This window comes from Lepidochelys kempii, chromosome 1 (genome assembly GCF_965140285.1).
Source record: "Lepidochelys kempii isolate rLepKem1 chromosome 1, rLepKem1.hap1, whole genome shotgun sequence".
NCBI classification, from domain to species: domain Eukaryota; kingdom Metazoa; phylum Chordata; order Testudines; family Cheloniidae; genus Lepidochelys; species Lepidochelys kempii.
The window spans coordinates 154,588,585-154,611,163 of NC_136380.1; the positions used below are offsets into that span (position 1 = coordinate 154,588,585).

Below are 22,579 nucleotides of genomic sequence, written 5' to 3' on the forward strand. Positions count from 1 at the left end.
TGTGCCTCTTGGTACACACAAATACTGTGAAGAGGGTACCCACAACAGATTAACCTGTCCATGTCTGATGACTAACTCTGTCTCCCAGAAGTTAAAGCTTCTGACTGCTTGTCTGTATAAAAGCAGCTTGCTTCTTGGGGAGATTTAAAAATCCAGGACACAGTTCACTTTCCACTTTCAAGCAAACAGTCTGAAATGGAAAGTTTTATCCTATCAATTCAAATTTGCAAAGATTCCTTTTAACGAGTAAAAAAAATCCTTGCTCTGCACAAAAGTTGTCATGTCATCTGGAGAAAATAAACATTTTAGTATCTTGAAAAAAATGAAGTCCACCACAGAATATATGAATTCAGATTCACTTGCTAGTCTAATCTATAATGGAGTCATTCACAAGGGCAGATTAGGCAGTGGAATCATTAACTGTATTATATCAGTCCAGAATCTGAAAGTTACAATGGCAGACCTGGAGAAGGTTTCCCTGGACTTGACACAATAGCAACCATGCCGAGGAAAGAAAATAAAAATCTGTTAATAAGAACAGAAGTTGTCTAAGAAATATGAGATTGAGTATCCTGGAAGGAATTCAGTTAGAGATAAGCAAAATGTGTAGCATTGCCAACCCCAAGCATTACAAAATAATGAGTTTTTAAAATAACAAATTTTAAAGTTCTTTTTATTTGCTTTCTGGTTTCTGGGCTTTAGGATGCCCTAGGGTCACATTTTCAAACTTTTCTCTGCAACCATGAGGGCTAGATAACCTCCCCCCTTATTTTTTAAACATGAAAGATGAGCTTCTCACCTAATCATTTGTTTCCAGGAGTTGGGACTTTAAGAAAATCCCCAAATACTGTGAGACCTCTAAGAATTGGCAACTCTACTTAAAATGACCTACTGAGTGAAGCAAGATCCCACTACAAATGGCATTACCACAGGAGTTGCCAAATTAAAGAACAAGTTATCCCATCTCTAATCTGTCCAGTCTGGTTACTGGAGAGATAATTAATGAGAAATATGAAATGAGATTCTAACAGAACTGTGGTGGACAGCTCTCACAGGGGCAGTTTTGGACACTGAAATGCTACCACTTCTAGAACTAGAACACTGAAGTTTGAATAGTAATTTTGGAATTTGTTTTTGCTTTTTTTTCCCCCCTTGTGACATTATATAGCACATAAATTTGCAGACACATCTAACTGTTTTGCAGAAGAATTACAGATATTGGACAAATTCCATTTTCTGTTATACCTGAGTAACTCAATGGAATTACTTTGCAGTTACATAAGTGAAATTAAGAGCATAATTTAACCATATGCTCATATAAAATTGGTTATGTTTGTTGTTTGATCCAGAGCGGGTGCAGTGTCCCACCCATATCTGTGCATGCTCCAATAAGGTAATTATTAACTATGGATAAAAACTAAATGCTTTATAAATTATATGTAGCTACAGACTAAATATTAAAACAGTAATACACAATATACAATACTTGTAAGGCCATTTCACAGTTTAGAGATTGGACAACAAGGCTTCTGCCAACTCACAAGAATAATTTTAATAAAAGGGTATGAAAAGGCCAACTCAAATCGAATCCATCCTCCAGGACATAAATATCCTTGTGAAAACAGTTTAAAGTAGAAAAAAGCCATGAGAAAGTCATCAACTGGAGAAGAACTTCATAGCAAAGCCAATTCTCTAGGTAGCATTTAAATTAAGTAACCAAAATGGAGAACAGGCCATTTTCTTTTAAAATTATTAGGGCACTGAAATTACTTCCACATGAACAACTTGTTTTTGCATATATTTTTGAGCTTCAAGCTAGTAAGGCTAGTTTAAATATTTTGTCTACAAATTGCCAGAACTTTCACAACTATGCTAGTGCTACAGTAAAACATAATAATAAGAATTTTAACTTCATTCACAGAAGCAAGATTTTTAACAATAGTCCTTTACAACGGTCTATCTTCTTGTATGTTTTTGTTCTTTATTCATTCTTCAAAATAATATGAAAAAAAAATTAAACCTATTTCTTTATGTAGGAACGGAGAAAACCCTTTTTTTCCCCCCAAGGCCCAGTGAAAGTTTTTGCCTCCCAGAATTTGGTGCATCAAGACGACAACAGACAGTATCTTTTAATCAGCAGCATCACAAACTTCTCTCAAGATGATCCATCCAGGAAGAACAGTGAGAAATCTCTTTAAGCTGAACTTGGATCACATTCTGAAATCAATATTACATTTCTGGAACATCCTAACTTATAAAAATCTTCCAGGGCCAATTTCCTAATGCCAAATACCTGAGACCAAATGGGGCTACAAAAAAAAACTTATTTAGTTTACTTAGGAAAAAGTAGAAAATGAACGATTCTACTTTCTTCGGTTGGAGAAGAAATCTATGTGAAAAATACACCTAAAGGCACATCTTATATATAACAGTGGGGACTGATTAAAACTACCCGCTACCCCCATACTGCCCAGCCATCCCTGAGGAAAGACAGGAGGCAATGAATGTGGTTTAATTAGGCCACAATTTTATTAACTTAAAAGATGTGGGGAAATCTGCCTATAAATTGTACAATGCAGGTCATGATCATTCTCTTATTTCACATAATCCCCAACCTGATCCTAGCTATCCCGTTGCTGGGACCTTGCCACCCACCCCACCTATAAGGTTTAAGGAGATTTAAAAGGATGGGGGTTGGCTCTCCCTGTTCCAGACGCAGAAGCTCTGAACCCTCGTTCCCTTCTGAAGCTCCTTTAAGGGATGCTTTCCTTTAAATCCTTTCCCAGTACATTTTATCCAATGACCGTACCCTTCCGTAACAACTAGTGTACTTCTTTTGTATTGCTGACGTACAGCAGCAACTACAATTTCTCCTGAAGTTGATCAAGCCAGATGGCTACATCAGCAGTAGCAGAATTTATTTTAGCAACGCCTCCTTCATATTTATAAATTGGGCAGTAGGGGGTGATGTTTGATGGTCTATCATGGGGGTCCACACTCAAATGCTGGGGAGTCCTTGATCTTCCATTTGTGCATTAGATGCCCATATGTACCATGGTTGGTTTGGACTCGGTCAGAGCTGACCAAGATATCTATGGAAGGTTGAACCCAGGAACTTCCTGTGTGGGATCTGGCACAAGGTGCTTATTTTTAAAGTCTTAGAATCATAGAATACCAGGGTTGGAAGGGACCTCAGGAAGTCATCTAGTCCAACCCCCTCCTCAAAGCAGGACCAATCCCCAACTAAATCATTCCAGCCAGGGCTTTGTCAAGCCTGACTTTAAAAATATCTAAGGAAGGAGATTCCACCACCTCCCTAGGTAACGCATTCCAGTGTTTCACCACCCTCCTAGTGAAAAAGTTTTTCCTAATATCCAACCTAAACCTCCCCCACTGCAACTTGAGACCATTACTCCTTGTTCTGTCATCAGCTACCACTGAGAACACTCTTTGGAACCCCCTTTCAGGTAGTTGAAAGTAGCTATCAAATCCCCCCTCATTCTTCTCTTCTGCAGACTAAACAATCCCAGTTCCCTCAGCCTCTCCTCATAACTCATGTGTTCCAGTCCCCTAATCATTTTTGTTGCCCTTCGCCGAACATTTTCCAATTTTTCCACAACTTTCTTGTAGTGTGGGGCCCAAAACTGGACACAGTACTCCAGATGAGGCCTCACCAATGCTGAATAGAGGGGAACGATCACGTCCCTCGATCTGCTGGCAATGCCCCTACTTATACATCCCAAAATGCCATTGGCCTTCTTGGCAACAAGGGCACACTGTTGACTCATATCCAACTTCTCGTCCACTGTAACCCCTAGGTCCTTTTCTACAGAACTGCTGCCGAGCCATTCAGTCCCTAGTCTGTAGCTGTGCATGGGGTTCTTCCGTCCTAAGTGCAGGACTCTACACTTGTCCTTGTTGAACCTCATCAGATTTCTTTTGGCCCAATCCTCGAATTTGTCTAGGTCCCTCTGTATCCTATCCCTACCCTCCAGCGTATCTTTATCTACCGCTCCTCCCAGTTTAGTGTCATCTGCAAACTTGCTGAGGGTGCAATCCACACCATCCTCCAGATCATTTATGAAGATGTTGAACAAAACTGGCCCGAGGATCGACCCTTGGGGCACTCTACTTGATACCGGCTGCAAACTAGACATGGAGCCATTGATCACTACCCGTTGAGCCCGACAATCTAGCCAACTTTCTATCCACCTTATAGTCCATTCATCCAGCCCATACTTCTTTAACTTGCTGGCAAGAATACTGTGGGAGACCGTGTCAAAAGCTTTGCTAAAGTCAAGGAACAACATGTCCACCGCTTTCCCCTCATCCACAGAGCCAGTTATCTCGTCATAGAAGGCAATTAGATTAGTCAGGCATGACTTGCCCTTGGTGAATCCATGCTGACTGTTCCTGATCACTTTCCTCTCCTCTAAGTGCTTCAGAATTGATTGCTTGAGGACCTGCTCCATGATTTTTCCAGGGACTGAGGTGAGGCTGACTGGCCTGTAGTTCCCAGGATCCTCCTTCTTCCCTTTTTTAAAGATGGGCACTACATTACCCTTTTTCCAGTCATCCGGAACTTCCCCGGATCGCCATGAGTTTTCAAAGATAATGGCCAATGGCTCTGAAATCACATCCGCCAACTCCTTTAGCACTCTCGGATGCAGCACATCCGGCCCCATGGACTTGTGCTCATCCAGCTTTTCTAAATAGTCCCGAACCACTTCTTTCTCCACAGAGGGCTGGTCACCTCCTCCCCATGCTGTGCTGCCCAGTGCAGTAGTCTGGGAGCTGACCTTGTTCATGTTCTTGTTTAGCCCAGTCTGCTTTCCAAGCCTCCTTCTGATCATAGCCTGATTGCATGAGGCTAAATGAATGTTCCCAGAAAGGCATGCAGGACTTAACATGTTGGAGGGGTGGGGAGGAGCGTTGTCGATGTCTTGGTGGATAGGAAGACACGTGTTTGCCTGGATTCGCTGAGCTTTGCAGAGTGTTGCGGCAGCTTGGCGAATAAGTGGGGGAACGATGTTAGAACAGGTAGTCGTGGGGTTGGAGTTGACTTAAGGGTTCCAGTGATGCACTGCATCACTGTATTCAGCTGGGTGTCAACAAGTTGTGTGTGGCTGCATCTGCTCCATACCAGTGCACAATATTCACACACTGAAAATCTACTACTAATTTTACATACCAAGTTGTGACATTGTAATTGAATCAGCCTGTGAGGAAGGGGAAAACACACACGTCACTTCAGTCAATTTGGCAGTGAAGGGAAAAAGGGGTAACTAGTGTAATGCCCACAGTGGAGGAACCCAGACTTTTTTCAGATGTCATGGGCGGGCAGGGGGGTGCTGCCAGCTTGAGACGGGTTAAAGAGGGCTTCTCCAGGAGTGCATGAGATATAAATACCCCCTTCTCTTTTCCCATCAGCAGGAGGGGCAGTGTCACCATCCTTCCCAACCTGGTCCAGCCAGCCATTTCCTACTCCTACCCGTTTTGTCCGGGTAAACTTTTTTCTTCCTCCCTGTCTACTAGTAGTTGCACAGGGAGCCCTTAGAGAGGCAACAACCTCTCTTCTTCTGGCCAGCTGGACAATGACGAGCAGTATACAGTTGTGGTGAGCACACAGTAATGGAATACGGTACAGGGGAAGTTTCAGATAGGTTTGTGGGTGGATGGTTATTTCCATCAGTTCTCTTTGTTCATCTCCACAACACAACCTGCCAGCTGAAGGCTATTTGTTGTTTTCAGATTTAGCAGAATGTTGATATGATAGTGAGGACTGCTATCACAGTATCTGACCCAACTGGAGTACCTGTTCACCCATAGTAAGAGGATTCTGCCTGGCTGCATTAAAACTACCAAAAAGGGAACTCTAGTGGGAAGTGCAAAAGATGAATTCTGTATCATGTTTTAATTAACCCAAATAAACTATTATGCTGAACTTTGGTTCTAAGCTACAGAACACACTTCTGCAGTTTGAGACCTGGAATTAATTACTTATTATTTGACCACTTCCCTCTTCTGGTCAAGAACTCTGATCTTCAGCCCCCTGGCTGCTTCCTTGGAGATTGATGCCTGCACAGAAGTACTTCCTCCAGAGTAATTAATCCTGAGGTTGGATGCACTAATCATGCATCACAGTAACTGACAGCTGGGACTTTATTCTCAGCCTTTGCTAAAAGGCAATTACTCCCTTTAAACCAGCCTTTTGTCTCGCTGAGCAGTGCACCTGCCTAGTCCGTCATTTCAGCAGCTACGCTCTCATGCTCCCATCCTGGTAGGTTTGTGTGCTGCATACTATAGCCAAACCATCCATTAGAGTTCCAGGCTTATTTTTTAGAACTCTACCTTCTGCTCCTCTAGACAGATAGTAGGGTCCAATGAAGCTGATCAAATCCTCCCAAGGAGTTTTGTGCTTTTTCTCTATGGTACACATGTCAATTGGGGAGGGAGAGCAAACCTTATATTCATATGTCTTGCATAGTGAATATTGTGTTATTGCTACACCACAAAGCTGGTCATAAGCAAGGGATTTAATAGACAGAAGATACATGGCCCTATGATGGTGTCCCCTGAATAGATATGGGGACACAGTTGGCAACAGGCTTTGTTGCAAGGATAGGTTCCTGGGTTAGTGGTTCTGTTGTATGGTGTGTGGTTGCTGGTGAGTATTTGCTTCAGGTTGGGGGGCTGTCTATAAGCAAGGACTGGCCTGTCTCCCAAGATCTGTGAGAGTGATGGGTCGTCCTTCAGGTTAGGTTGTAGATCCTTGATGATGCATTGGAGAGGTTTTAGTTGGGGGCTGAAGGTGATGGCTAGAGGCGTTCTGTTATTTTCTTTGTTGGGCTTGACCTGTAATAGGTGATTTCTGGGTACTCTTCTGGCTCTGTCAGTCTCTTTCTTCACTTCAGCAGGTGGGTATTGTAGTTGTAAGAATGCTTGATAGAGACCTTGTAGGTGTTTGTCTCTGTCTGAGGGGTTGGAGCAAATGCGGTTGTATCATAGAGCTTGGCTATAGACAATGGATCGTGTGGTGTGGTCTGGATGAAAGCTGGAGGCATGTAGGTAGGAATAGCGGTCAGTAGGTTTCCGGTATAGGGTGGTGTTTCTGTGACTATCGCTTATTAGTACCGTAGTGTCCAGGAAGTGGATCTCTTGTGTGGACTGGTCCAGGCTGAGGTTGGTGGTGGGATGGAAATTGTTGAAATCATGGTGGAATTCCTCAAGGGTTTCTTTTCCAGGGGTCCAGATGATGAAGATGTCATCAATGTAGCACAAGTAGAGTTGGGGCATTAGGGGACGAGAGCTGAGGAAGCGTTGTTCTAAGTCAGCCATAAAAATGTTGGCATACTGTGGGGCCATGCGGGTACCCATGGCAGTGCTGCTGATTTGAAGGTATACATTGTCCCCAAATGTGAAATAGTTATGGGTGAGGACAAAGTCACAAAGTTCAGTCACTAGGTTTGCCGTGATATTATCAGGGGTACTGTTCCTGACGGCTTGTAGTCCATCTTTGTGTGAATGTTGGTGTAGAGGGCTTGTACATCCATGGTGGCCAGGATGGTGTTTTCAGGAAGATCACCGATGGATTGTAGTTTCCTCAGGAAGTCAGTGGTGTCTTGAAGGTAGCTGGGAGTGCTGGTAGCGTAGGGCCTGAGGAGGGAGTCTACATAGCCAGACAATCCTGCTGTCAGGGTGCCAATGCCTGAGATGATGGGGCATCCCGGATTTCCAGGTTTATGGATCTTGGGTAGCAGATAGAATACCCCAGGTCAGAGTTCCAGTGATGTGTCTGTGCGGATTTGTTCTTGTGCTTTTTCAGGGAGTTTCTTGAGCAAATGGTGTAGTTTCTTTCGGTAACCTTCAGTGGGATCAGAGGGTAATGGCTTGTAGAAAGTGGTGCTGGAGAGCTGCCTAGCAGCCTCTTGTTCATATTCCGACCTATTCATGATGATGACAGCACCTCCTTTGCCAGCCTTTTTTATTATGATGTCAGAGTTGTTTCTGAGGCTGTGGATGGCATTGTGTTCTGCACAGCTGAGGTTATGGGGCAAGTGATGCTGCTTTTCCACAATTTCAGCCCGTGCACGTTGGCGGAAGCACTCTATGTAGAAGTCCAGTCTGTTGTTTCAACCTTCAGGAGGAGTCCACCCAGAATCCTTCGTTTTGTAGTTTTGGTAGGAAGGTCTCTGTGGCTTAGTATGTTGTTCAGAAGCCCTCTACACCAACATTCCACGGAAAGATGGACTACAAGCCATCAGGAACAGTATCCTCGATAATATCACAGCAAACCTGGTAGCTGAACTTTGTCCTCACCCATAACTGTTTCACATTTGGGGACAATGTATACCTTCAAATCAGCGGCACTCCTATGGGTACCCGCATGGCCCCCCAGTATGCCAATATTTTTATGGCTGACTTAGAACAACGCTTCCTCAGCTCTCGTCCCCTAATGCCCCTACTCTACTTGCGCTACATTGATGACATCTTCATCATCTGGACCCCTGGAAAAGAAACCCTTGAGGAATTCCACCATGATTTCAACAATTTCCATCCCACCACCAACCTCAGCCTGGACCAGTCCACACAAGAGATCCACTTCCTGGACACTACGGTACTAATAAGCGATAGTCACATAAACACCACCCTATACCAGAAACCTACTGACTGCTATTCCTACCTACATGCCTCCAGCTTTCATCCAGACCACACCACACGATCCATTGTCTACAGCCAAGCTCTACGATACAACCGCGTTTGCTCCAACCCCTCAGACAGAGACAAACACCTACAAGGTCTCTATCAAGCATTCTTACAACTACAATACCCACCTGCTGAAGTGAAGAAACAGATTGACAGAGCCAGAAGAGTACCCAGAAGTCACCTACTACAGGTCAGGCCCAACAAAGAAAATAACAGAATGCCACTAGCCATCACCTTCAGCCCCCAACTTAAACCTCTCCAACGCATCATCAAGGATCTACAACCTAACCTGAAGGGCGACCCATCACTCTCACAGATCTTGGGAGACAGGCCAGTCCTTGCTTATAGACAGCCCACCAACCTGAAGCAAATACTCACCAGCAACCACACAACAGAACCACTAACCCAGGAACCTATCCTTGCAACAAAGCCCGTTGCCAACTGTGTCCACATATCTATTCAGGGGACACCATCATAGGGCCTAATCACATCAGCCACACTATCAGAGGCTCGTTCACCTGCACATCTACCACTGTGATATATGCCATCATGTGCCAGCAATGCCCCTCTGCCATGTACATTGGTCAAACTGGACAGTTTCTACGTAAAAGAATAAATGGACACAAATCAGACGTCAAGAATTATAACATTCAAAAACCAGTTGGAGAACACTTCAATCTCTCTGGTCACTCGATTACAGACCTAAAAGTTGCAATTCTTCAACAAAAAAACTTCAAAAACAGACTCCAATGAGAGACTGCTGAATTGGAATTAATTTGCAAACTGGATACAATTAACTTAGGCTTGAATAGAGACTGGGAGTGGACGGGTCATTAGACAAAGTAAAACTATTTCCCGTTGTTTATGCCTCCCTTCCACCCTCCACTGTTCCTCAGAGGTGCTTGTCAACTGCTGGAAATGGCCCACCTTGATCATCACTACAAAAGGTCCCCCCACACAGCTCTCCTGATGGTAATAGCTCACCTTAAGTGATCACTCTTGTTAGAGTGTGTATGGTAACACCCATTGTTTCATGTTCCCTATGTGTATAAATCTCCACACTGTCTTTTCCACTCAATGCATCTGATGAAGTGAGCTGTAGCTCACGAAAGCTTATGCTCAAATAAATTTGTTAGTCTCTAAGGTGCCACAAGTCCTCCTTTTCTTTTCGTGAATACAGACTAACACGGCTGCTACTCTGAAACCTGACCAAAAATTGATTTCCTTATTACAAACCACTGAAAAACAAACAAACAAAACAAAACCAGCAGCTGCTCTGGCCTCTCTCTCTCGACCAGGTTACACACATGTAGTATTTTCTATTCCCCTTTCTCTCAAGTTTAATGTATTAATGTGTTGTCAGTTTATACCCTTGAATATACAGAATATGCAATTTAGCCAAGTTTCCAAAACTACCCTAACTTCTGAAACTTTCTGACTTTGCAATCTTGCTCTTATATCCTTGATTTGCATTTGTATATCACAACACCCCACAAATACACCCATTCCTCTCCATTTCCTTCTATATAGGTGTGATGGGGTATCTGAGCCTGCCCTAAAGGTTAAAAAACAGCTCTGGGCCCAGTTGGCCCCACCTAGCCACACCTGCTAGGCATGCTCACACTGGAGGCTGGGCTCAAAAGGGAGCAGGTCACCTCAGTCTAGGAGAGCAGCCTAGGGAAACAGATGCATGCTGCAATCTCCTGCATAGAAACCGTCAGGACTCCATGAGGCTAAGATCAGGCCCCACTGGCAAGTCACCATACACACTTCATCCCTCAGATGCTAGGAATAATGGGCTGATAGAAGGGCCCTACCAAATTCATGGTCGATTTTGGTCAATTTCATGGTCATAGGATTTTAAAAATAATAAATTCCATGATTTCAGCTATTTAAATCTGAAAAGTCACAGTGTTGTAATTGCAGGGGTCCTGACCCAAAAAGGAGTTGTGTATGTTTGTGTGTGGGTCGCATGGTTGTTGCAGTACTGCTACCCTTACTTCTGCGCTGCTGATGGTGGTGGTGCTGCCTGCAGTCAGCAGCTGCCACTCTCCGGCCACCCAACTCTGAAGGCAGCAGCGCAGAAGTAAGGGTGGCATGGTGTGGTACGGTATGGCTAACCTTGCTGATTGTGGGGCGTTGCCTTCAGAGCTGGGCACCTGGCCAGCAGCCACTGCTCTCTGGCCGCCTAGCTCTGAAGGCAGCGCAGAAGTAAGGGTGACAATGCCACAACCCCACTAAAATGACCTTGCAACCCCCGTGTAAGTCCCTTTTGGGTCAGGATTCGCAATTTCAGAAACACTGGTCTCCCCCATGAAACCTGTAAAGTATAGCGTGAAAGTACACAAAAGACCAGATTTCACAGGATTTCATGGTCTGTGACATGTTTTTCATGGCGGTGAATTTGGTAGAATGCTACTGATAAAGGAAGATGCTCTGGAGCATGATCAGAAAGGACTCCAGGGGGAATCCAGGAGACGACCAGTGGTGCGGATGGAGGAACCAAAACTGGGGTAAGAATTGGCCATGGAACAGCTGTAAGGGCACTGGCCCCTAGGTCAAATATTTGAGCTATTATTCACAGGCTCCTGGGTTGGAACATAATGGAGCAGAGAGGGCCCAAGTTCCCCTACACCCAGCCACCAACTCTCACCACTAGGCGTTACAGACCAGATCACTGCCACTAGGCGATGCTGCCAGATTTGGAGTTCAACTTCCCAAAAGTAGGACAAAAGTAATTGGTAGAAAGAAAGGGGTAGCAAGCCAGCTTATAAAATTCATTATTTTAATTGCTTTCTTTCCCCAATAAATACGAATCTCCAATCTCAAAAGCAGTATATTTAGAGTTAGCTATTTCACTTGCAGAAACACTGTTTGAAAGCAACTTCTTAACATGATGTACGCTACATAACACTGCTGCACCCTTGATACAGTGTAGGGTAGTAATCTCTTAAATGTATTGAAAGAAACAAAATATGCACATTTTCTTTCACACTGTATGAAAATAACATTTATTTTCACTGTTGTGCGGCACCACAGATTTGACCATCAAAGCATACTCATTTCATTTAAATCTATTTTGATATTCAACTGGTGAATATTGGGGATTAATGAGCAAAATGCATGAGTGGCTTTGCAGCAAGGGCAAGTAATTAAAGATTTTATAAATTTGATAATTTTTCCAGTTTAGTATTAAATACTCTGAGACAGCAGCATTAAAATGTATATTTTGGGTACTTGGCCAAATATGGCTGAAATGAACTATCAAGTGAACATTACTGTGAATAGATCTGCAAGCTTTGACAGCTATAATTTAAAGCAATCAAAACCATCACAGACACACTTTTCATTTCTTCTTTATTGCATTTTCCCCCTTCCTGGGGCTCCTCCCATACTCTTCTCCCAGGTAGCCTTTTCCTCACAAATGTCTAATTCATTTTTCAATTCCTCCTTCCACTGTCTCTTTTGTATTTGCATCAGTATCTTTGTTTCAAGTCTGCTTCCTTCTCTGTGGTCTTTCTGCATTTCTTCTACCCCCAATAATCTCTTGATTAATTCAGACACCAGTGGCCCACTAAACAATGCACCTCTCCCAGTACTCAACATAACAGATGACTCTGAACGACAGTGAGATCTCTGTAGTTGCACTAGGGCACCTGTATAAAGACAAAGTATAACTGGGCAAATCAATTCAGTCAGAATACATTCCTGGTCCAAACCACAGTCTCTCTGTCTGTCTGAACCTTTGTTCAGCCAATCCTATGATTTTTTGAGGCATGACATGATTTTTGAACATTTCGGGTTCGCAGTATAGCTTTAGAGGGGAAAAAGTCATGGTCCCTGCACTGAGGAGCTTACAATGTCAATCCCTAAACCTGTAAAGGAAACATCTGGATGAACTTCTGTGCACAGAACCTCATTAAAGTCAAAGGAACTCTGAGTACAGGTGAGCCAACTGAATGGGTTTCTGTAAATTTGGGATCTAAGGGCCCAATCCTGCAAACACTTATGAAAATCAAAGAGACTACACATTATATCACATAGGGTTTGCAGGTTTGCCTTGAGTTAGACATGACAAAGATATATGTAGTGGTGTTATAGCCATGTTGCTCTCAGGATATTAGAGAGACAAGATAGATGAGGTAATATCTTTTATTGGACCGACTTCTGTTGGAGAGAGACAGAGAGAGAAGCTTTCAAGCTCTGTGTAAGCTCGAAAACTTGTGCTACTCACCAACAGAAGTTGGTCCAATAAAAGATATTACCCCACCCACCTTGTCACTCTAATGACATAACAACAACATATAATGGATGCAGGGAGAGATGACATCAGGCCAGTAGGGAAAGGTTAAATAAAATAATGCTAGTTTTGTTTTAAATATATATTTTATAAAGTTAGATTTTATTAGGTCACTGCCTAGATTTTATGTTGATAAATGTTTTAGAAACCCAATGGATTATTAAGAAATAAGAGGACTGAGAATCATCATAAATAAAATAATAGTCATACAGAGCTTCCCGCAGCTCCCATTTGCCGGGAATGGCGAACTGCAGCCACTGGGAGCTGCGGGTGGCCATGCCTATTGACAGTCAATGTAAACAAACTGTCTTGCGGCCTGCTAACGGATTACCCTCATGGGCCACAGGTTGCCCACCACAGGTCTATATGCTTTCTTGCTTTTTTTCCTGTGACAGAGAGGCACAATGGGGTTAGATTACAGCTCAGGATCTTTTTTACTTATCCAATAAAATGAACGCAGGACAATGATTAGCAAAACTGTAGGACTTGCATGGGTGAAAGTCTGAGCAATTTAAAGTGACATTCTACTTTACAGAACACCAAACACCAAAATAAAAGTAATGTAAATTAAATTAAAATCCAGGATTATAACTGGAATGTAGGGTATCGGTTACCAAGTGTTTGTAACTTAACTTTCATGTGTATAGGGAATCCTGAACAGTTATTGTGATTTTTTTCTTTAAATAAATGACCAAAATAAGTGACATTGATGTGATTATATTGCATTATTTTGACAAATAAAATATGAATAATATTGCATTTTTTGATGCAGAATTCCCCCACGAGTAATCCTTGGGAGATGATCTACACACATTATTTTTTAATAAAAAAGCCTGGATTTTTAACCATCAAAAAAGATGGGAGGATAAAAGTTCAAAGAAGCTGAAAATGAAGACCTTGTAAATAATTATTATATTCAGTTGGGAAAAACGTCAGTAAATATGGTCTTTACTGTTTCTTTTCCTCTGTATGGGGTAATTTGCACCCCTGCTTCAGACTGCATTTAAATTTTATGCTCCTAAGCTCCAGATAAAACTTTCATTGTGGTGATCATTCAATCATTGAGTCTGAGGACGCTTTCAAGCAACTCACTCTACTGCCTGTCAACACCACTTCTAAAGTAGCACAAGGACTAACCCCCACAATGTGAGGCTGAGAATAAAAAACACAGACTAAGTTCCCCAAATAACTGTGCTGTCCTGCCAGTAGATCAGATTTTGTTTTTGTTTTTAATTTTAAAACACAAATATTTTCTATTTCCTTTCTACTGTGAACTTACAACTTAATGAAAGGATAACTTAAAGAAAAATATAGGTGTGTATGCATGCATTCCAGATGGGGTTTAGCAAGTGCCATTAATACAAGTGCTCTTGTGCCTCAAATTACACAAAAAGAGTGTATTAATGACCCACTTAAAACAAGCCCTGTTTATGACATCTAACTCATGAACAACATTCAAAGTAGTGAAAACAAATGCTGAACTAATGACTTTGAACCACACAAAGTGATTACATGGAGAACAAGAGTGTGGTTCCAATACAGAACACACAAAAATAAGGTCAAGTTAATGAGAACAGATTCAAACATTACCATTCAAGGCTGATCAGAATATACCAGATTTTATTTTCGGTACTGTTTAGGAAATCCATTAGTAAAATGGTATTTAGGGATATTCTCTCTCTCTTTCTTTTACACTCAGGGATGAACACTAAAAACTCCTCTCTGGAAACAGAACTGATTGCTGCCACTTTATTTCTCACCAAAATGCACAATTTGGTAACATACTATGCTTTGCTCAGAAAACGTAATAATCTTGGTGATAAACGTAGGCAGGGTTAAAAGGGTTAAAATGACTACTGTTTTTGGAAGAGACTTTCGAATTTATTAGTGCTAACATCAGGCTGTGATTAGGGAAAAATAAACAAAGAACAAAACCTAACAGTAAAAGACCAAACATAGTCTTCAAAAGTATACATTTAATCAGAGGAACTCCATAAATGTGCGGTGTTAGTTTTCCTTTGAAATATTACCATTAACTACATAGAAGAAGAGATACAGGAGCAAGAACCCTTAAAATCAATGTACTTTATATATATGCATTATTTATATATATAAATGAAAAAACTCTGAAAGCAATAAAATGGCTACAACTTACAGACCAAAGTCAAGTACACACAGATACTTGGTAACACTACAATATATACATCATGGCTATTCACTCTCTCACAAACTAATTTTTTATGTGATATACTAGCAAACAGGTTAATAAAGTTCCACTGAAGTTTATAGCAATTTTTTCTATCACAGATATAAGTACAGAAACATAAACACCACTTACCTTAAAGTTTGCAGATACAACACAAAATTCTTAGGTAAGTAATTAATAAACTTGCCTAGAGCTATCTGGCTTAGGACAGACAGACAAAGCTAGCAGCACAGACTGGCCCCAAACACACAAAAGCTGATATTGTTCTCCTGCTGAGTGAAAATTTCACTTGTAAATTGAAGGACATCTGTATTCAGAATCACCCACAAAAGCTGTCCCTGAGAGGTGACCAAACTGCTTGACTCAACAAGAGAGAGATTTTACTTGTGGCCTTCAATGCAGGCCGCTGTGTAATGGCAGCTTCTGGTTTTACCTTCTAGCAAACCTGCCTTCATTTCAGCTAGCCATATAGATGAAACATGTTCTGCTAAGATCCACCCTTAGGCAAAGCCGTCATGCCCAAGGTATTCTTTAAAACAACTAATCATTAGGGTAAAATCTGTGTCATACTGATGTAAAAAATAGCCATTCATGAATATCTCCAAAATCAGTAACTACATTCATGCTGTGTCAATACTGCTGACATACACAATGCGCAATGCTTTGCAGTATCTACCTCTTGAAAGTCAATAAAATACTTTAATCAACGTATTTGATAAGGTATCTAAAATCTGCTGGTAGAAATAAAAACCTGTTCTACTACATTAAATTGTGCCATGTTTTTTCATTAAATAACTTGTATTCTTTACTTATGTTTGTTACTTTTTTATTAATAATGCTACATTCATTATGAACTAAACTGGACATCAGAATCAGTCCATAAAGCTTTCCATAGGCATAAAAATAGGAATATCTGCTTGAATTGGATGCAAGAATGTGCTGCATGGTTCATTAGAATTTTTAACTTCACATTTCCAAAAGAGAGGGAAGGACATGTTTCCCTGTGTAATGCAATTGACACTGTCCAATCTAAAACCACTCTTATTCTTTAAAAAAAATATCAAGTATTAAATTTGATTGTATTGTTTGTACATTCCCCAAAACAGCTGTTTCCCTCTCTTTATTGTAAACACATCTAATACCTTTGTAATGAATCATTTGGGGTTTTTGGAATTATCAAACTATTTCTGAAAAAATTAGTTTTGATTCTGTATGACTACTGACAACCATACAATGGGAACTATACCTCTACCCCAATATAAAGCTGTCCTTGGGAGCCAAAAAATCTTACCGCGTTATAGGTGAAACCACTTTATATCGAACTTGCTTTGATGCACTGGAGCACGCAGCCCCGCCCCCACAGAGCGCTGTTTTACCGCATTATATCCGAATTCACGCTATATCGGGTCGCATTATATCAGGGTAGAGGTGTATTTTGAAAGACGTTTCCAGGAGATGCACTAGTGCTCTGCAGAACTGGGCCCCAAATCAGTGCAGGATCCTGATCTTTACAAAAAGAGAATGACAACTGTTCCCTAACAGGGACAAAAACCTCATTAAAAAATACATCCAGTAGCTTTCCTGTTTTACAGTTGTAATTGACTATCTGCAGGAAACAAGAGCTGAATTATACACTTCGTCACACGCATCTAAATTGGTCACTACAGAAACTCCAATTTCAGATTTTTTTTCCTCTGAACTGTACACAAAAGTTTAGACACAAAAACTTAACTGGAATAGATCTACGTTGCTGTGGCATAGCAAAGGTTGCATACGCTGTTCGTTTGAATTTGTATTTGATATTTTAGCTCACAAATGATATATACATGTCTGAGAGTTTCACAGATATTTACTTAGCAATGAAAAAAAAAGTTGGATTTCCACTCTCCACATTAGTGCTTCTGTTTATACCACAACATACTAGTCTATAGTTTACGTTCTGAACTTAGAAAACTATTGGAGAAAAAGTAATATTAAAAACATACACAAATAAGCTAATTAGACTTGTTGGTGATCTTTAAAGAGTAGGTGATTCAACAAAGAGTAGGTACAGTATACAGTTTTGGTTCTAGGAAAAATATGACCATAATTAAAAGGCTACAGTTACAGTTCAGACATCTCAGTTCATAGATCTATATTTTATGTTGCATGGATTATCCTGTAAATTAACAGGACTAAAAAGGCATTTTTGTTTTGAACTCCTTTACCACTGGAATAAGTCTAAACAGATGAGTTTCTTAACACTGCAAGAAGAGCTTTTTCTTAAAATAGCTTTTAAAATAGACATATATAAATGAATTCAATCAGTGGAATAGCAGAAAACACACTTTTCTGCTGTTCTGCCTACATGAGTAACTTTATAAAAAAAGAATCCCCGCTTGATGTATGATCTTTATTAGCTGAGAAACTAAAAGGGAAGGGATGACTTTCATTCCTTTGTATAGAGATCCTTCCTCTCTTTTGCCTTTAGACACGATTTAGTTTAAGCCAGGGAAGAGATTCCAATAGAGGGAATGATAAATCACATGCTTAGTCTAAAAATAAGAACAACTCTTGAGAAAGAGGAGGAACATGTGAACAAATTTAACATATGGAAAAAGGCCAAGAAGTGGGAAGCACAATTTTTCATTCAACTGACATTTTCATTTGACAGTAAGAACTTCACAGCAGATCGTAAAATTCTTACTCAGCAGAAGATAATGGGTCAGAAAGTTTGTTCTGGTAGTCCCTCTGACCCAAACCATTCCAAGGAGAACAAACTCTTTCTGACAGACTGCCAGTGAAACACAGAACATGACCTTCCCTGAGGCAAAACGGCACCATATCAATGCAGAGGTACAAACTGCCTAATCTGCCTTACTGAAATAAAAAGCTTACTTAATTTTTTAAAAAGAATTTGTTCTGTGTTCTTTCAAGATTTTAAAGATTAAAATTTTTGTTTTGTATGACTTGTGTCAGCATGGCTCCCCAAAGATTTAGCAATGGGTGGGGTCTTTTTCTCCCTTATTCAACATATTCCAGTAAAAAAATTAAACTACATTCTGGTAGAATGGTGCTCTATTAAAACACTATCTTAATGTACCTTTCAACTGAGCCTTTTCTGCCTCAATCTCACTCACAGAACTACCCAGGCTTTTGAAAAGAACTTCTGAGAGACAAGAACACATGCTAGTCCTTTGCTACATATAAATCTTATACAGCATTCGTTACACCATTACTAGAATGCTTGTCCAGTTTTGGACTTTAAAAAGGATGTCAAAAAACTGAAAAGGTTTCAGAAAACAGCCACAAGAATTATTCAAGGGTGGTCCAGATTATGAGGGAACTGCCTAATGTTCCTTGTAGCACTTTAGGATCTGACCCAGCAGTAAGGTGTTCCCTGGTTAAAAATGAAAAGGTCTCAGTACCACTTTTATTTATCTGTTACAAAGTTTGGCTTCCCCATTCTGCAAAAAGGTATGTAAACTGAGAAAAACCTGTGATGGGGGTACATGTGGCCTGAAAGTTCGTACTTAGGTCACCGAAAGTGTTCCTGGACATGTAGGCCTTCTCAGGTAAAATAGCTGCATCTAGCTGCATGTTCTGCCAATAGCTATATTCCGTAATAGACAGTCACCCACCTCACTATCACATCAGCATAAAGGCCAAGATCAGAGAGGACCTGGATATTTGGGCTTTTTTCTCCAAGAATTTAAAGGGTTAGCATAAATTTTGGTATATATTTTTCTAGCTACTGATGTGCCCATAGGGAGAGGGAAGAAAAATACCTCCCACCAAAACAAAACACCACTGTAAAACACAATTCTCTGAAGGGGAGAGAATGACAGCACAAAGCCACGTGACAGATGTTAGTCACATCATTTAATGGCCTACTGGAAGGCATTCAGATAGTATCGTGACAAATGCAGCCAGCTCCTCGTGTTTTCCATTCCAGTGGAATACTAAACTGTATTACACGGCTCAGCCACTAGCAGTACTGTGTAAAATACCCTATTTAAACAAACCTCAGCCATTCCTGGCAGAGCATTAAAGGATCTTATGATGGACACATCTGGTATGTAAAAGCAAGCACTGTAGCCAGTCCATACCTGGTACAGAAGAACATGACATGGTGTCAGGAGTAAACGAAGAACAGAAACAGAAAGAAAACAGCAACAAAGGTTGCAGACAAAAGGAAGAAAGATTGCAGGATCTCACCAACATACCTTTATTTGAGGCACTGAGAACTTCAGCTTTGTCAAACCTTCAGAATGGGCAGACTGGAAAAAATATTTTGCAAGATTTCGTATTGCTACGAAGCTCCACAAGGAAACTGATGAAATGCAGATATCTTTTGATGTATTCTTTATACCTCAGAGAAATGTGGTTTATGAAAAAGCACGTTTTCACCAGAAAATTCAAGAACGGGAGGAAATGTTGAATGTTTTATAAGAGCTCTGCATACAATGGCTGAAAACTGTGATTTTGGGAATGCAAAACATGAAAATATCAGAGATAGGGTAGTTATTGGGTTAACAGATAAAAGCCTTTCACAGCAACTACAAATGAAGAGAGATGTTACCCTAGCCACCACAGCTCTACAGGTAGCAAAGCTGTCAGAATTAGTCAAACCACAGAACAAAAGACAGGAGCAACTTGAAAAACCTGAAGCTAGCTTAGAAGCTATAAATAGACACTTGAGTGTTAAAAGTCATTATCATAACACCCCTAAGACAAGGAGTGAGAACTCCCAGGCTAAGAGGGACAAACTCCAGCCTACATGCACAAATTGTAGAAAAAGTCATATCCATAGAGATGATGCACATCCAGCCAGAGGCATATGGTGTAATAAATGCTTGAAATATGGGTGTTTTGCAGCTGTTTGCTACACAAAAGAAAGTCAGGGAGTTGATTAATATTACAAACAATACAGAACCATTGTTTCTCTGACCTATCACTTGCAATGACATAGAGCCTGCCTAGAGAGTGAAACTGAATATTCATGGCAAGACTATTGGCTTCAAAATTGACTCAGGAGCTGAAATTTCACAGTCATGCCAGAAGGGACTTTCAATCACCTTCAACCCCACCCAGAGTTAAAGTCATCTGACACAGGTCTGATGAGCCCTGGAGGTATTCTGAACTGCACAGGCCAGTTCACTACAGAAACAGCTTACAAAGACTAAAACTATGCATTCAGAGTGCAGTGTTCAAAAGGATCAAAGACCAACAATCTTTTCAGCCACAGTGTGGCAGCCATGAGGGGCCTAGAGAGAAAGGAGAAAGAACTTGATGGAGGATTTGATTATACTGAACTTTTGAAAGAAGATCCAGTATAGATCAACTTAAGAGACAATGTTTGATCATGAAGCGTACAAGCAGTTCTATCAGAGACACACTGGAATAGATTAGTTGCAAACATATGTGAATTCAGAGGACATCACTACCTGGTCATTGTGGACTATTTTTCCAAGTATATAGAAACAAAATACTTTAAAGACATAATATGTTGCCCATTTTGGAATTCCAGAACAACTAATGATGGACAAAACCACAATTCACTGCAGCAAAATTTAACTCATTCCGAACATTAAACACAAGCGAATGGAGAGGCTGAGAGAGCTCTACAGACAGCCAAGAAAATCCTACACCAGGAAGATCCATTTCTTGCTCTTCTGACCTACAAATCAACACCAATAGCAGATACTTGATATAGTTCAGCACAGTCCCTGATGAAAAGACAACTCAGAACTACTGTTTCAGCTCTGAAACAGAATCTATCTCCGAAGTGGTCCAATGTGAAGAGACTAGCCAAATCAGGTAAAAAGGCAAAAAGAGCCTATAAACACTTTTACAACAGACAACACTCAATCAGAGAACTGACAGCTCTAGAAACTGGTGACCAAGTTCATGTCAAACTCAATGGAGAAAAAGGAGGGACAACTTCAGCTGTTATAAAGAAAAAGACTTCACTGCCCAGATCATATGTGATCGAGACCAACAGTGGAGAGTTCAACAGAAATTGCTGACATTTACAGTTTGTTCCTCAGAAAAAACCATCAGCAGAAAAAAATCTACAGATGGTGGATGCAGAACAAGATGACGACTCAGATTCCAAACTGACTACAGCCAGTTGTTGCAACTAACGGACAGCCAGGTGACCCAAGTTATTACACGTTAGGGTCGTGTAATTAGAAAACCAGTATGATTCAGAGACATTTGAGAGACTGATTCATACTGAACCTCAAAGACAGTGTGATAGCGTAAAAAAGCGTAAATATTGTAAATGGTTGGAACGTAGAGCTTACAGGAGGTGGTGTAATGGAATGCTAAACTGTATTACCCCGTTCAGCCCCTAGATGGCACGGTGTATAAAATACCTTAGTTAAACGGACCTCAGCCATTCCAGACAGAGCACTAAAGGATCTTATGATGAACACACCTGGCATGTATAAGCAAGTCCATATCTGGTACAGAAGAACATGAGACCTGACATCCAATGACCTGCAGAAGTTTCATTTAAAGTATTGAGGCTACCACCTGGCTTGTGCAAGTTAATTTCAAATAAGGGTTGCATCATAATCTTCTTATGCATGAAAAGGATTTGCTCCACTTCCTCATCTGTTAGGGAATCACTGTCCTAAGCAAATACTAAGACTTTGGTAAAAAGGTCTCAGAATACATCACTTTAAAAAGGAGTATAAATCTGCATAATTCAAATTTTGAAGACAAAATATAAGTCAGACATCAACAAAAGAGCCATGTTGTTCTGTGAATCAGAATATTTTTAACTCTATCCATTTATTCCATGTGTAAACTCACAAACCAAGTCATTAATCACTTGTGCAAAAAAATCGCATTTTTAAAAGTCACACTATGCAGTATGATAAACTATAATAGTTGTATTTTAATATCAAGTCTTCCTTGAGTAATTTCTTACATTTACCACTTATTAAATTAACTTTTTCTCGTTTGTAACAAAATCAAAAGTAAGCAGGATACACAAAAAAGAAGCAAATACTACACAGTGAATTTAAAATTCTATCAAAAATGGAGAAATATTTAGCTATTAAAGAAGAAAATATATTCAAATTTCTATTGTAAAAATACTTACATCTAGTAGTGTGTGAAGATGCTGATCCTGAAAAACACTGTGTAGAAAATCTAAATCTTTTTCACTGCAGTCTGTAAGTGCATGGATTTCCTCCAGGCTGTCCAGCACCTGAGAGACTGCTCCTGCAGGCAAACAAGCAGAAAAATAAACCAGTAGAGCAAAGACTCATGGTAAACTGACCTTTGGAACAGGAATCTCACACTTCATTCACTGTGACTATCTAAAACAGGATTTTAAAAAGGCTAGAACCTTTATTGAAGAACACACTGAATGA

General features: G+C 40.6%; 1 protein-coding gene across 17 annotated transcripts in view; it reads right to left on the minus strand.

The window, feature by feature from the left end:
- The window catches only part of CASK (calcium/calmodulin dependent serine protein kinase), a 421,703-nt gene that overhangs the window by 85,911 nt on the left and 313,213 nt on the right, over nucleotides 1-22,579 (minus strand). For 16 of the 17 annotated variants that reach the window (XM_073358759.2, XM_073358724.2, XM_073358808.2 and 13 more), the window contains one exon: nucleotides 22,306-22,427. The exons of the other annotated variant lie outside the window; for it this stretch is intronic. In XM_073358759.2, the coding sequence (XP_073214860.1) occupies nucleotides 22,306-22,427 (122 nt within the window). The remainder of the gene's footprint in view (nucleotides 1-22,305; nucleotides 22,428-22,579) is intronic. 17 annotated transcript variants of the gene reach the window in all.